This window comes from Brachyistius frenatus, unplaced genomic scaffold (assembly GCF_029030835.1).
Source record: "Brachyistius frenatus isolate BFR_SWC_R1_liver_20210118 unplaced genomic scaffold, ASM2903083v1 Contig_6, whole genome shotgun sequence".
Lineage (NCBI taxonomy): Eukaryota > Metazoa > Chordata > Actinopteri > Embiotocidae > Brachyistius > Brachyistius frenatus.
In genome coordinates, this window is record NW_027210605.1 from 3,567,480 (window position 1) to 3,581,578 (window position 14,099).

Here is a 14,099-nt window from a genome sequence, read left to right on the forward strand (position 1 = left end):
CTGAGAAAAAAAAAATACACGCAGCTGGGTTAAGGGTTGAGACCAGGCTAAAGGTGTGAAGTCAAATTACATAACTTGGCCACACGCAAAACAAAAATAAACCTGCTCGACGTCATCGCCTTTCACAGTTTGTTCACACTAAATTGTTGCTTTTCTGCATCAGGCCACCAGTAGGGGATGTAGCTCAGTGGTAGAGCGCATGCTTTGCATGTATGAGGCCCCGGGTTCAATCCCCGGCATCTCCACTCTTTTTTGTGTGATTTCTTTTATTTACAAGCCCATTGTGGTGTCTACTCATATGTCTCACACAGATAAACGCTCATATTTTCATTTGAAAATTCTTATTTTATTAATTTTTTTTTACGAAGGTCGTACTACACGTTAAACAGGCTCACTGTAGCCTACCTCCATGCTAAGTGAGCAGCACTGGACTTTAATCTCAGAGACAATCTTATTTCTTCAACATCTATTCTGTAAACATACATGTTAGTGGAAATCAAAGTTTCCTTTTGTTGACTTTTTTTTTTGCCAATTGTGCAGTTATAATATAAAAAAAGGGAAAGTATATTTAACATTTTTTTTAAGAAGCATCACAAAATTTATAATTCAGGAAAAAACTTGAAAGGAAACATTGTCAAGTAAATGTAGCCCATAATACAGAAAATAAAATAGGTATGGTAATTAGGAAGCTCTATATCTATGTGTATAGGCCATCAGAAAACGTGAATATATACTTACGTGTATATAAGTTATTGCGGTGCACTATTACATTGGTCCATTTTTTTGTCAATATAAAGCCAACATTGTGCTATATTTGAATTTATAAACTTAGATACATGTATCAAATAATCTACGGTCACTTGCTTCCTTTATTTTGCTATACAGTGCGCAGTCAAACCTTTGTCATCAAATGTTTACATGTTGTGCTGAGATGATGTTTGGATGGGTATTTTTTACTTTATTATATAACTTGATATACAGTACTAAGTAAAAACTTTAGGCAGTCTATGTTTAGATCCATCACCCAGTACCACCATGGGGTCATCAGGATCCAAAAGTTCAACAGCATAACAGACACGTTATGTTCCTGGGAGGCCTCATAATACATATAGTTCAGTTTTCTTTTTGTTTGATTTTTTTTAGAAAAGGTTATCATTAAAAAAAAAAAGGTTATCATTAAATAAATATCAATGACGCTCTGTCAAGAGTCCCAATAAGAACTGACAGTGAGCCAGCATGTACTGTACAACACCACAGAAGTGAATTACTTTACATCTGTAACTTTTTACGCTTTTCTTACTGTGACTCCACATGTCTTTGGTAAAACATCTATTGCTTAGTCTCGATTTGTATGTAGTTTGTAAACTGTCTGAAGGATGAGTGCATCCAGGAGCCACAGCATCTGTGTGAGTGTTATTTACATTTCTGTGTGCGGAGTCAGCACACTCAGTGAACAGACCTGCAAAATGTTCCTCCGAAAACACGTTAAGCTTTTTATTTTTAGGTTTATTGTAGGTTGTTTTGGTTTTCTGCTGTTTACTGACAGCATGCCTTTTCATCATATCTACAAATGTCTGTGTGGTCAACCAGTTCATTTCAATGCAGTGGGTTGTGCACATTAAAACAAATAATAACCACACTGGATCTCGTACATTGTATTAAGCTGTGTCCCATGCTCATTTATATCTTTTAGTGCTCGAACATGAATCGGACCTAACCAAATTTTTTACATAGCATACAACTATTCTGATCCAGGACACCAGAGACATTTGTCTGAGCTATTTTAATATAATCCCTTACTAAGTATGGGATTTTATTACAGGTGAAACACATGTTATTATGTATTGAGTGAAGTGAACTGAATTCCATTCAAATTATTTTTTCTAAAACATAAACTTGTTTTTTGTGTTCACTTTTAGCATCCAGATGAAAGCCAGGAAAACTTAGTACACAGTGAAGATGTTTAAATAAGACCTTTGTTGCCTCAGCCTGCTGTCAGAGGAAGGAATGAGAAGACCGACAGAAAGCCTGAGGGCGACGCTCATTTAGGAATTGGTGAAAAAGGTATAAGAATCAGAACACACACACACACACACACACACACACACACACACACACACACACACACACACACACACACACACACACACACACACACACAGTCAGTCAGTCCTACGCCAGAAATAAAATAATATGGCTGACAAATTAATGTCATCTGCTTTTAGTAAGTTCGTCGAGTTTGGTTGTCCAGCAGGACACATTATCTGGTACGAAACAAGACCACTCTGAGGGTCAGACCTTCACATGAACCATTCAGAAATGTGTAACTGCTTAACTCACATACTACATGTCTGCACACTATGACCTCAAAATTTCTTTTAAAATCCACCTTTACATAATGATCACATCAACATTATCCAGGTATCAAGCTAACATTCCTGAAGGTGGAAAAAATAGGAGACGCATCAGTCACTCCTGTCTGAAGCTCCAGCCGCCTAAAGCACTAAAAGTGTCCCAGTTTTCATTTTAAGACACATAAAGAACTCTGCAGTGACGATGGTTTACAAGAGGTACAAGGAACAAGCATGTTCAGAAAATTATATTCATGCCTGCACCGTCTGACCCAAAAGGCCCCAAAGTTTAAATATCAGGGGTCAAAGATGTTTTACTCACAGTTAAGTGTTTGGGTAAATCTCCACAATTCTTCATTGTCTGTAACCAAGTCAATAAAAATGATTGTAGTGTTCAATATTGGGGTTTGGTCGCTGAGTCAACACACATAACAAGTTGATATGGATCAGCTGGATCACAAAAAACAACAACATTGGTGACCTTTCCACATTCTGCATTTGGCGAAGCGCACACACATTCCTAAGTGAGTAGTCTCTTTAATTGTGTTCATGATGACTGTCTTTGGATACCGGCCTGTGTCGGGTTAAGGGATTCGCTCCAGCTGTAGTGATACTGATATTTGGGTCTTCTAAATAATGGTAATGTTTTCACCTTTACTGTCTGACCTCTGGTGCAACCACTGACCTTTAAACTCCTGCAACATTATTGGTCTTTGGTCGCCCCCTTGCGGTTAGTCTGAGAATAGTAACTTCTGTAGATCAGTTCACTCCTTGAACAGCGGATGGCGCCGCTTCAGTTTCTTCCTTTGTTGATCCAAGTTGATCTTGGCAGACACCTGAAAGTAGTTCCCTTCATTATGAGCCTTAAAGTAGCCACAGTTAAGTTATACCATCTGATGACATGTTTATTTAACACTATTTGGATTGCTGAGTGACCTGTGGAAAGAATAAGGATTTAAGAATCTCAGAAGTAACACAGTCATGTGTTAAATAAGGGGAGAGAGAGACAACCAGGAGGCTCCCTGGTGAGGGCCAATGAGCCAAACTGTTTCTTCAACAGGTTTAGTTCACCACCCTCATCTGTCTCCTCCACACCTCACACCTCCCAAACACCTCTGCTGCCTCCCCCCCCTCTCCCCTCTGCCCCCCCTGGGGAGCTGCATAGAGGTTGAGCCCTCAACCTCAAAGGGCTCTTCCTCCATCGACACTTTTTCTTGAGGAAACTTCGATCCTTCAATGTGTGCAGCAAGATGTTGGAGATGTTCTACCAGCCTGTTGTGGCCAGTGCATTGTACTTCGCTGTGGTCTGCTGGGAGAGCAGCATTGGAGCCGGCGACACCAACAGACTTAACAAACTGGTTAAGATCGGCTACAAACTGGACAGCCTGGAAAAGATGGTGGAGAGGAGGACGCTGAACAAACTATTATCCATATTGGATAATCCTGACCACCCTCTCCACCACCTGCTGCAGGGACAATTTCTCCAAAAGACTCCTCCAGCTCCGCTGTCACAAGGACAGATACAGGAGATCATTCTTGCTCACTGCAATAAGACTGTACAACAACTCACCTCTGGCAAAATCCATCACACAACAATAACATTGTTGTCTGTGTTTCTTGGTTTGTTTGTAAATAATATATATATATATATATACTGTACTATATATATATATATATATATATATACATATATATATATATGTTGTCTGTGTTTCTTAGTTGTTTGTATATAAACTATATATATATATATATATATATATATATATATATATATTTATATATACTGTACTGTATATACTGTGCATTTTATATTTAATATTTTTTACTGTTATTTTATTGCTTTTTATTATTTTATTATTATTTTATTGCTTTCCTGTATGCTGCTGTAGCGAAAAAAAATTCCCCTTGGGGATTAATAAAGTAACTACCTAACCTACCTACCTAACCTAACCTAGTATTTATATTTCGTAATACTGAAATATATTTAAACAGGGTTTCAAAATAACAGTTTCAATTAAATAATATGGAACCTAATTGTATAGTTAATTATATAAAAGCACAAAAACCTTCTTAAAGGTTGAGTCTTGTGACACTGTACAAAACATGGTGCTGGAAATTAAACATGATGTCAGGATCTCTGTCTGTCCCTTTGTGTTTTTTTCCCTCTGTTCTCCCCGATCACCCTTTTCCTCGTGTTCCTGTCTCTTCGCCTGATCGTTTTTGTCTGTCATGCACTGTGTTTTGATCTGTGTCTGGAGGGTGTGGATTCATTCCACTGCCCGCCTCCAGACACCTCCCACCACTGCGCCTCAGAGGCAGAGCTGGCAGAGCTGTGGCTCATTCCAGTAATCCCCACCTGGCAGTATATCAACCCCCGTCCTGCACTCCACCTGCATCAGTCCGTTCCGTCAGATCACCTGGTGCCACACTGCATTTTTTTTTTTCCTGAATTCTCGGTTCTGACCCCTGCCTGCCAGTGCGCCTGCCAGCCTGATACCTTGTGGTACTTACCTGCTGTCCAGTGTCGATCCACGGAGATCACCTGGGAAGCAGAAGCCGTCTTGCGTTCTTTCTCTGAGATCACCAGTCGACGAGTCTTTGCAATCCTTTGTCGGTCCACGGGAAACCACACAGTCGACCCTGCCCGCTGCCCTGCGTCGGTCCACGGAGATCACCAGGTGCCCAGCCCTCCTGCTCAGCGTAGGTCCTCAGAGACCGCCTGCCTATAGCACTTCAACAAGTATATTAAGTGCGGGATGACATATAATCACAAGGAAATATTAAAAGGCACGCAAGTGTAAAAGACTAAGAGAAAAATAAAATACAAGAAAAAGCTTATCCTAGTTCATAAGATGCTATTAAAAAAATATGTCAACAGTTTTTTTGTGCATCCAAGATGTTTTCTCATTTGGCCTTTACAAGAAAATAAACAACTGACCATGAGTTGACCTTTAATGGTACCATATATTACATCAAAGGATGACTGTGGTTGGATTGTGGTGTCTGCCTGTTGTCCAGATAAGGTTAAAGCAGAGACACACAAAAACACACACACATTCATCTTGGAAAATTCTGTTTTTGCTAGCATCTGTAGATGGTTATGGGCATTAGTATGTCTGTCAGTGATAGAAAATGTATAGATGAGGTTAAGACAGAATCTTAAACTTCCACACTGTGTTGTGACCTAACACTGACTTTCACCGCTTCGCGTAAAAATAGAAAAGGTTTCCATCTGAGTGAGATATGCGAGTGTTTGTTCATAACTCAGTCAGTTGTCTGGTTGAATGTTTGTTCAGGCCGTCATGCAATAATGGAACTGTGACAAAATATAATCGGGTGTTAATAATTATCTGGTGGTGACGGGTGTATAAAAAACTGCATGTCCATTTGATCAATAGTTTAATATGCTTGTGCAGAACACACATTTGTCAAGATGAAATGAAAATAGGAACCGCATTTTACTGCATTTCAGTGTTGAATTGTGAACAACTGATTATCTTTTGTTCCACAGCATCAATACTTGCATTAAAAAAGGAAAAATAAATTATCACATCATATTTGTTTACTGGTTTATTTCAACAACTTTGAGCCTTGAAAATATTCAAAAAAGATACTCTTAGTCTGTCTTAACTCAGATATTTCTATTGTGGTATTTGAGTCTGTTGCACACATCCTGACAAACAATAACTTTGAAAGGAACTATATTCAATTCACAATGTAGCAAAGTGGAGTTATATATGTCCTCTTGCCACTCTGTTTCTTTGTTGGTAATTGCAGTTTCTTGCAATTGTGTCTATACTTTTCATACATTGTCATAATTTATGAGACTGTTGCTGTTGAAATATTAAATAATTTTGCAGTAAATTAAACTAATAATTTGGGTACTCAGGATTTGGCCTCTTCAGGCTTCTGCCAGTTTCCTCACCTTGCTTCAGGTCACGTGTCAAAATGCTATTTGCGAAGGAACAATGCTCTTATGGTGGCTGACATTAATATTATTAATATTTCGACATCATTTATAGGAACGTAAGGAAAATACACCAAACCTAAAGGAAAACGTTTTTAGTACGACAGCTCAAAAACAATGCATCTTATTTTTATGCTTGAAGTGACACACCTGAGATGATGACAAGTTTTTTTTTTTTTTTTCAATCTGATAATCATTTTAGGTGTTTAATGAAGGCCAAACCAGTGGGGAAATCATCCAGGTGCTCAAAGCATTAGCACAACATCGGAAGATAAAATAAAAACAATGTCCTGCATTGAAAATCTTTCCAAAGTAAAAGTACAGAAGTGTTATCAGCAGTAGGAATTTAAAGCTCCGACTGCTAAAGGTCACCAGAACCAAGCTAATCTTAACTTCTTTTGACTGCTCTGTAGCCTGAAGTTTCAATGGTTAGGTTATCTTCAGAGTAACAATAGCTTTCAAATAAATGTACAGTAAAAAGTACAATATTTACATCTAAAATGTAGGAAAGTAGAAACCTGAAGTAGCATTAAATAGAGATACCAAAGTAAAGTACAGTGAGGTTCTTCACAATTATATTTAAGTACAGTGCTTGGCTTCTTTCCTCTTCAAATTCTTAAAAGTTTTGTCATACATGAATGTTTCACCTTTGATTTTTGGTGACAGATTCGTTTTTCTTGCTTCGATTCATTTTTTCTTTTTTGAAACAAAGAGATATTTAGTTAAGGGAAACAAATTCAAGATTTTTTTAGGGCAGATTCCGCTCGTGTTTCTCTGCACACAGCCTCCCACATCCTCAGTGCTGTTTGCTTTACCATTGTAAGACCCACTGTCAAAACACTGCTCTGTAATTTACTGGGCTGAATACTTTACTGAAAAATATCCGGTCTGCTGTAAGAGCTTCAATCGCCTCATCAACTAACCAGAGCGTGTGTGAGTGTGTGTCCATATGACCAGCTCTACATTCCTCTGGATAATCTTATCTCCCTCCTGGTGAGTTTAAGGACCCCTGAACTGTAGGGCAACACTCACACACACTCCAGTCTACACATACAAACAAACAAACATGCAGCAGTGAAACAAAATGAAGCAGTTTGTGCACGATAAAAGCTTGTTTATATTGCTAAAAAAAAATTATGTGGGTGAGGTGAAGATATAACCAAGACATTTGACAATAAAATGAACTGTAATTTAGACAGATTACAATTGATGACTTGGTTAATGTCTAAACACCTCTGACAGGCAGGCTACACACCAAAGTGGGAATTTCCATGTAGACAACAGACCTGATAGTGCCGACCAACCTGTTTTCTTTCTGATTAAAGTAGCAGCACATTTGGGAGACATCCTTTGAATCATCACAAGAACAAAAGAAACTTCATTCAAGGTCTTTTTCCTGTTTGGTCAGTTTGGAAAAAAGCCACAAATGTAAATGTGCTCAAATGGCTCCTACCTGTCCTCTGAATGGACTGAAGGCTAACAATCCGTCTGGTTGATCATGGGCCATCAGCGGCTTTCAGGCTTTAAGTGACACTTGTGTCCTTCTCACTTGAGCAGAAATGTGTGTAAAATCACAGTACTGTTTGGGAGTTGGTTTCTTTCAAACACATGACGAAGGAATTCAGTCAACAACCCATCAGGTCAGGTATATTATAAAATATATACAGGAATTATTTTATAGAAGTCACTGACTTGACACATCAATGATGCCCCAGTTACATCAGTAAATAATAATAATAATAATGTTTCTGTATGACAGCAGAAGGGAAGATTTTCTGTCAAGTGTTAACATAAAAAAACAAAAAACAATCCTGCGTGAAATATTTCTTTAGGTTTTCAATTTATAATGTTTGATCGGAGTTAGATCTACCCAAATTGTGGTATTTCAAAATAGTTGTATGAATTATTGTGTGGGCGCAGTCTGCATACATCCTAGAGGCACTAACCTCAAAAATAGATGAGGAGCAGTCCACAGAGGTCAGGTAAAGTTCTTACTCCTCTAATGCAGACTAATGCAGAAAAACTTAATTGAACAAAATGTTTCCATGCTCATATTAAACTGTAAAGCCTAGAATGGCTTTAAATGTGTGTGTGACCTTTTAGAAGTAATTTCAGTTTTTCTTTTTGGAGTAATCTTATCGTCTGATAAATTATGGTAGATTATTCCTCTGATTGGCTGCCCTTTACAGAACAGTTTTCTTTAAAGCATTAGTTATAGGTTCTGGAGGAACCACATTATCCATTGTAGTTTTGTAATAGTTTAGCTGCAGTGGACCACCACATTGCAGGGGCAAATATCAAAATTTGTCAAAAACTAACATTGTACATCCAGGTTAACAAACTTGGAAATAGAAAAGAGAAACATTATTAACAGCAGACAATAGTCTGTCATTTGGAGTTTTGTTTAGATTAGATACATTATCATGAACTGTGCACCCAGTTTTGTTATTATTTGTGCATGGTTTTGGCTTAAATTAATATATTTGGAATATCTATTACAAGCTGATGAATGTATATTAAAATCCTTTTTGACTGACTTTATACAACAAAAAGCAAGACTTTACTGTGCAACAGGCAACATGAGACACATTTTCATTCAAGCTTGAATAGAAAAGAAGGCTGTAAAAACTGCAATCTGGTCCTTAAATGTTTCAATACAAACTTAAAAAAAAAAAAAAAAAAAAAAATAAAAAATTGTATTTTTTTTTTTTTTAAAGACATTCATAATTCTTGTCAATGTGATCTTCATTCCCTTTGGCGGGATGGTCTGACTTGTTGAAGTATTTTTGGACAAAAACTGAGGGGAGACTGAATGAAGATTTGTCTTTGACATTATTTTCAAGAGGTTTGAGCATACAGCATAAACCTCGGTGGGAACACTGGCTGGTTCATGCCTGAAGCCAGAGAGGAGAAAACATCTGTTTCCAAGCAGAGAACTTTTCATGTCCTCAATGTGTCACGAGGTCACCACAACCCTGTTGTAACACAAATTGTCTGCAGTCAACCCTACAGACAAACTGCTCTACTCGAAAGAGCAAATTCAGTAGTGTGTAATCAGCTGTTTTCACTCTTACAGCCTCTTACACTGTGTGTGTGTGTGTGTGTGTGTGTGTGTGTGTGTGTGTGTGTGTGTGTGTGTGTGTGTGTGTGTGTGTGTGTGTGTGTGTGTGTGTGTGTGTGTGTGTGAGACAGACAGAGCTCAGGTGGATGCTTCATGTTGTCATAATGTGTGTGATTTATGTTGGAAGATGAGAGGTAGAAAAAGACTAATGAATAATCACCACACTCCTCATATCGCTAATCATTTTTGCATTGATCTACTTTATATCTGTTAGATAGGCTTTTAAACCCCATTTGCTCAGTCAGAGTCATCCTCAGCAGCAGAGCTACAAGTCAGATTACTTTCACGTGTCTTTTTGTTTTTAGTGCTCTCCTGCCCTCGTGACCCACCCCAGTCTACGTGGCGTCGGCGTCAACAAGGACTCTAACAACGTGTGAACTTTTGGGGCATGCCGTGACAACGGCGCCTAGACAGGTGCATATTCCCAATCACTCACCACTCAGGCTGCACGGAGCACCATCTGACTCTCTTTGCAATGCTAAATAGGACCATTGAAGACGGTGACATTCTGTCTGGTTCCTGGGACCTGAGTTTCAGACTCAAAGATCCATTGATGCATAAAATACACAACTTAGTAATGTAAGGTTGCCACATACATATGACAATAACAACACAAATGGCAAATAATGATACTAATACAGTAATGCATATCAAACTTTGTTTCGATAACACGATTCATGCATACATGCAATGCTAAACGCTTTACAAAAAAGTAAATATAAAAAAAACTATATTTGTGATCGTAAAATGATAAGAAAATTAGATGACTGAAGAGGACAAGATAAAAGTAAAAGGTACAAACATCCATGTTCAAACTGTGATGAACGGGATGAAAGTTCACAATAATCAATTTCTTTTCAACAAATTCGGGTAGCCCTTGTTCTTATTCTTAATCGTAAATATAACAGGCGTAAACACTTGATTTTGGATTGCACCACCATTTATAATCCCGCGCACACACATTTTAGCACTTAAAGAAAAAGGATAAAACTTTGTAGGACGCATTGTTCCTCTCGGGCCATTATCCTGGGTAACTGCATGTCATGGCACCTAGAGGCAAACAGTTCAATAGGTCTTGGGTCTACGTCTTCATATTGATCCTGTGAGCAGGGTTAATTTTACCTCATATCATGCTGTGGGCATGACAGTGCCGCTTTTATTGAAACGGACTTGTTCCCCGCAGAGAGAGGAGAGCTGCGCTGAACTAAAGTGGTTTGTCCCGAGAGGAGCAAAGACAACGGAGCGTCTGTGTCCTATAACTTCTCAAAAAAGTCTTTTCATCGGAGTGTCTGCTCTTAAACTATTGTAATAAGCACAAAAACCAAGCAGTAAACCTGTTCAGAAAATGTAGGCTACTTTATAAATATCAGACAAGAGAATTTGTCTTTTAACTCAACTTTTGACCGGTATTTGCCGCACTTTCTAAAACATTACAGGCTTTGGCTTTGTAGTCAGTGATCACAACATTTTTGGGCCGACAGAGGACGCTCCAGCTTATTTGACAGGCTACATTTTGCAAGTGAACGGACGGCGAAGTGTGGAAAGTTGTTCATAAATCCCGTGATTTTACTCGATCTTATTAGTGTGTCCGCAACACATTCAATGCCCTGAACTGTTCTTCTTCACAATGAAACGCATTGATGTGCTCATGCCGGCTACGTATTTAAAATTGAATTGAATACTCAGCCATTCACGTTTTAAAGACAATAAGAGGTGCCTGTAGTTTAAGTGCGACCCATTAGAGCCGTGAAATGCACAATTAGATCTGCGCTTTGTCGCAGCTTTTGGCACATTGGGCACCTGCTGTGAATGGAGCTTGTGGCGCCCGGACGCACGGGGTGTGTCTTTGGGCGGAGACCTGCCCACCCACCCCGCTGGTTACTATATGAAGAGGAAACTTTGGGACCACTCGATACATTCACCGCTGGTACTGGTCCTGTGAATCAACGCAAGCGTTTTCCCCCTTCGTGGACTTTATTTTGTTTTAATTCATCGGAGAAGCCTGAACTCATCATGCCTCGGTCATTTCTTGTCAAGAAGTATTTTTCCAACAAGAAGCTGTATTACAGGGAGAGCCATTTGGAGAGCCAACGAGGTAAGTTTCATATTTTTTTCATTGGCTACGTTTGATGCATCTGTGATTGTGTTTGACAGTAAATCACAGTCCAGAGCTCTTGTTACCTGCAGGCACAAAACAGATCTGCGTGGCAGATACTATGTCAGATAGAATCCTGGGTGCAAAACATGCTGATGTGTTTCTGTTCTGTAAAACTAGTTGATGAGAAAGCTACATGATCAGTGCTGTGATGAATGCAAGGTGTGACATGACACCAGGAATGAAAACAAGTTTAGTGCTTTATTAGATTATTTGTTCATTTAAGTGAACTTAATTTCCTCTCTTTTACCAGCTTTTGTCCCTGAAAGCTTTCCACGGGCTGAACTACCAACACAGAACAACAGCTGTGCATTGACCTGCCATCCCACCACGTTATTATTCAGCTGCCTGGACACCCTGCCTGCACTGCTCTCCCGGATCACCGCAGGGATCACCCCAGGGATCACCCCAGGGATCACCCCAGGGATCACCCCAGGGATCACCCCAGGGATCACCCCAGGGATCACCCCAGGGATCACCCCAGGGATCACCCCAGGGCATCTACCCGCTTCACCACTGGGCCCCCTGGACCTCAGCAGCTCTCCCTCCAGCAGCAGTGGCGAGGAAGAGGAGGAAAGTGGACGTACTTCAGACCCCCCCAGCCCTGATGCCATCCAGCACATCTACCACTGTCTGCACTGCACCAAGCGCTACACCAGGCTCTCAGCCCTGTCCCAACATCAGATGTCTCACCATCAGCTGTCCACCTGCGTCCCACTGCAGCAGGCCCCCTCCCTGCCCACAGAGGTCCCGGCACGCCCAGCCTTCCACTGCAAACACTGCCCTAAGGAGTACACCAGCCTGGGGGCCCTGAAGATGCACATCCGCTCACACACTCTGCCCTGCGTGTGCCCCACCTGCGGCAAGGCCTTCTCCAGGCCGTGGCTGCTCAGAGGACACATTCGTACACACACGGGTAAGAGCAGCTTTTCATATTGTTATGTCAAGAGTATTGATTTCCAGGCTGTGTAGGCTTGTTAATGTAACAACTGGTTGCACCTTGTGCTCATTGATGTCTCCTGATGTGTGAGAAAATGTTATTGCTTAGCACGGCACAATCTAATCTCATTAAATTAAATAAGTGTGTTCCTGCTCTTTGGTTTGTTATCTGTCAGTCATTTGAAAAACAATGACTAGAGGACAAACCTTTTGGCCTCGTTAATGCGGAAAGTGCTTTGCTGGCTCTAACAGTTTTCTTCTTCCAACCAGGTGAGCGCCCCTTTGCTTGTCAACACTGTAACCGGGCCTTTGCTGATCGCTCCAATCTGCGTGCCCACCTGCAGACCCACTCCGAAGTGAAGAAGTACCAGTGTGGCTCCTGCTCGCGCACCTTCAGCCGCATGTCCCTTCTGCACAAACACAACGCCTCGGGATGCTGTCCCGCCTCGTAGACCCAACATTCCCTGGACTGATCTAATAACTCAGTCGAAGCTGCTGGTTGGATATGTTCCCACGTGATTGGAGCCAATACACCCAGAAGACACTGGGAGATTGATGCCAACTCGACTTGCAGTTCTACTTTTATGAAAGGACTTAAGTGCCTTAATTTCAGGATTCTGTGGGTTTATCAGATTTGATGTCATATTGGTATATGCAGCACATTTTTGTTGCATCCTGTCAACTGTGTATGTATGTATGTCTGTGTGTGTGATTTGAGGGCAGCTGGACATGCAGTTAATTCCCAGGAAACTCCATTGGTGCCGGCTGGTCCGGGACTCTTGCCATGCTGCAGCTGCTTGGGTGCGTTGGCGTGTATGCATGGATGTCATTCCTCACCATACTATACATACATGACGCGTGTGTGTGTGTGTGTGTGTGTGTGTGTGTGTGTGTGTGTGTGTGTGTGTGTGTGTGTGTGTGTGTGTGTGTGTGTGTGTGTGTGTGTGTGTGTGTGTGTGTGTGTGTGTGTGTGTGTGTGTGTGTGTGTGTGTAGACAGCTGTCTGTGTATGGTGCTCTGTGGAGGCAGGGCGTTGAGAGACGACAGGTGACACCCCACACCCCACGCCCTGCTTGCCTCCCCTCACCCCCCCTTCATGAACTCTTTCGACAGACATTGGATGTGTTACAGGACATGAAATGACCAGTTGAGCTTGACCAAAAACCCAAATTGCTTTCACCAATATTGTCATTTTACAGTTTTGACCTACAGTTTTTATGAAATAATTTGTCGAAGAACATGCTTTGTAATTGTAATTCTTTGCCTTCTTTTTAAGGTTGTGTATTTTTTTCTTCCACTTGTAAATAAAATATTTGTTTTAAAAGAAGCAGCTTGTGTCTGTGCTCTCAATGTTCAGTAGTATTTCAGCAGGCATTGTATTTACATAGAAATGAGATCATCAGGACAGACATGGCAGTTTCTGAATGGGAAGATAGAGCGGTGCGTTGTTGTATGGGTTGGTGTGTATGTTAGGGGGAGCAGGCGAGAGGTGGTTTGTGTGATGCTGAGTGATAAGAGGAACACCTGCACACACCTGCCAGGCTGTCAGCGTGCATACAGGCACAGA

The 14,099-nt window shown here is 40.6% G+C and overlaps 1 protein-coding gene and 1 non-coding gene across 2 annotated transcripts; both read left to right on the top strand.

Annotated features, from left to right (window-relative positions):
* Positions 1-173: 173 nt before the first annotated feature.
* trnaa-ugc (transfer RNA alanine (anticodon UGC)) lies at positions 174-245 on the top strand. Its single transcript has one exon. It is a non-coding gene; the product is annotated as a tRNA-Ala (tRNA).
* Positions 246-11,381: 11,136 nt separating this feature from the next.
* Positions 11,382-13,386, top strand: snai1b (snail family zinc finger 1b). Its single transcript, XM_069689133.1, has 4 exons — positions 11,382-11,534; positions 11,848-11,967; positions 12,076-12,510; positions 12,804-13,386. Exons 1-4 carry the CDS (start codon positions 11,453-11,455, stop codon positions 12,983-12,985), a joined length of 819 nt encoding a protein of 272 aa, XP_069545234.1. The 5' UTR covers positions 11,382-11,452; the 3' UTR covers positions 12,986-13,386.
* Positions 13,387-14,099: the final 713 nt, after the last annotated feature.

What these genes read in the sequence shown, in the direction of transcription:
- snai1b (XM_069689133.1), top strand. Translation starts at nt 11,453, where the DNA reads ATGCCTCGGTCATTTCTTGTCAAGAAGTATTTTTCCAACAAGAAGCTG. An exon ending in CCATTTGGAGAGCCAACGAG is followed by an intron (nt 11,535 to 11,847) that starts GTAAGTTTCATA and finishes CTCTTTTACCAG; the next exon opens with CTTTTGTCCCTGAAAGCTTT. An exon ending in CACCCTGCCTGCACTGCTCT is followed by an intron (nt 11,968 to 12,075) that starts CCCGGATCACCG and finishes CAGGGATCACCC; the next exon opens with CAGGGATCACCCCAGGGCAT.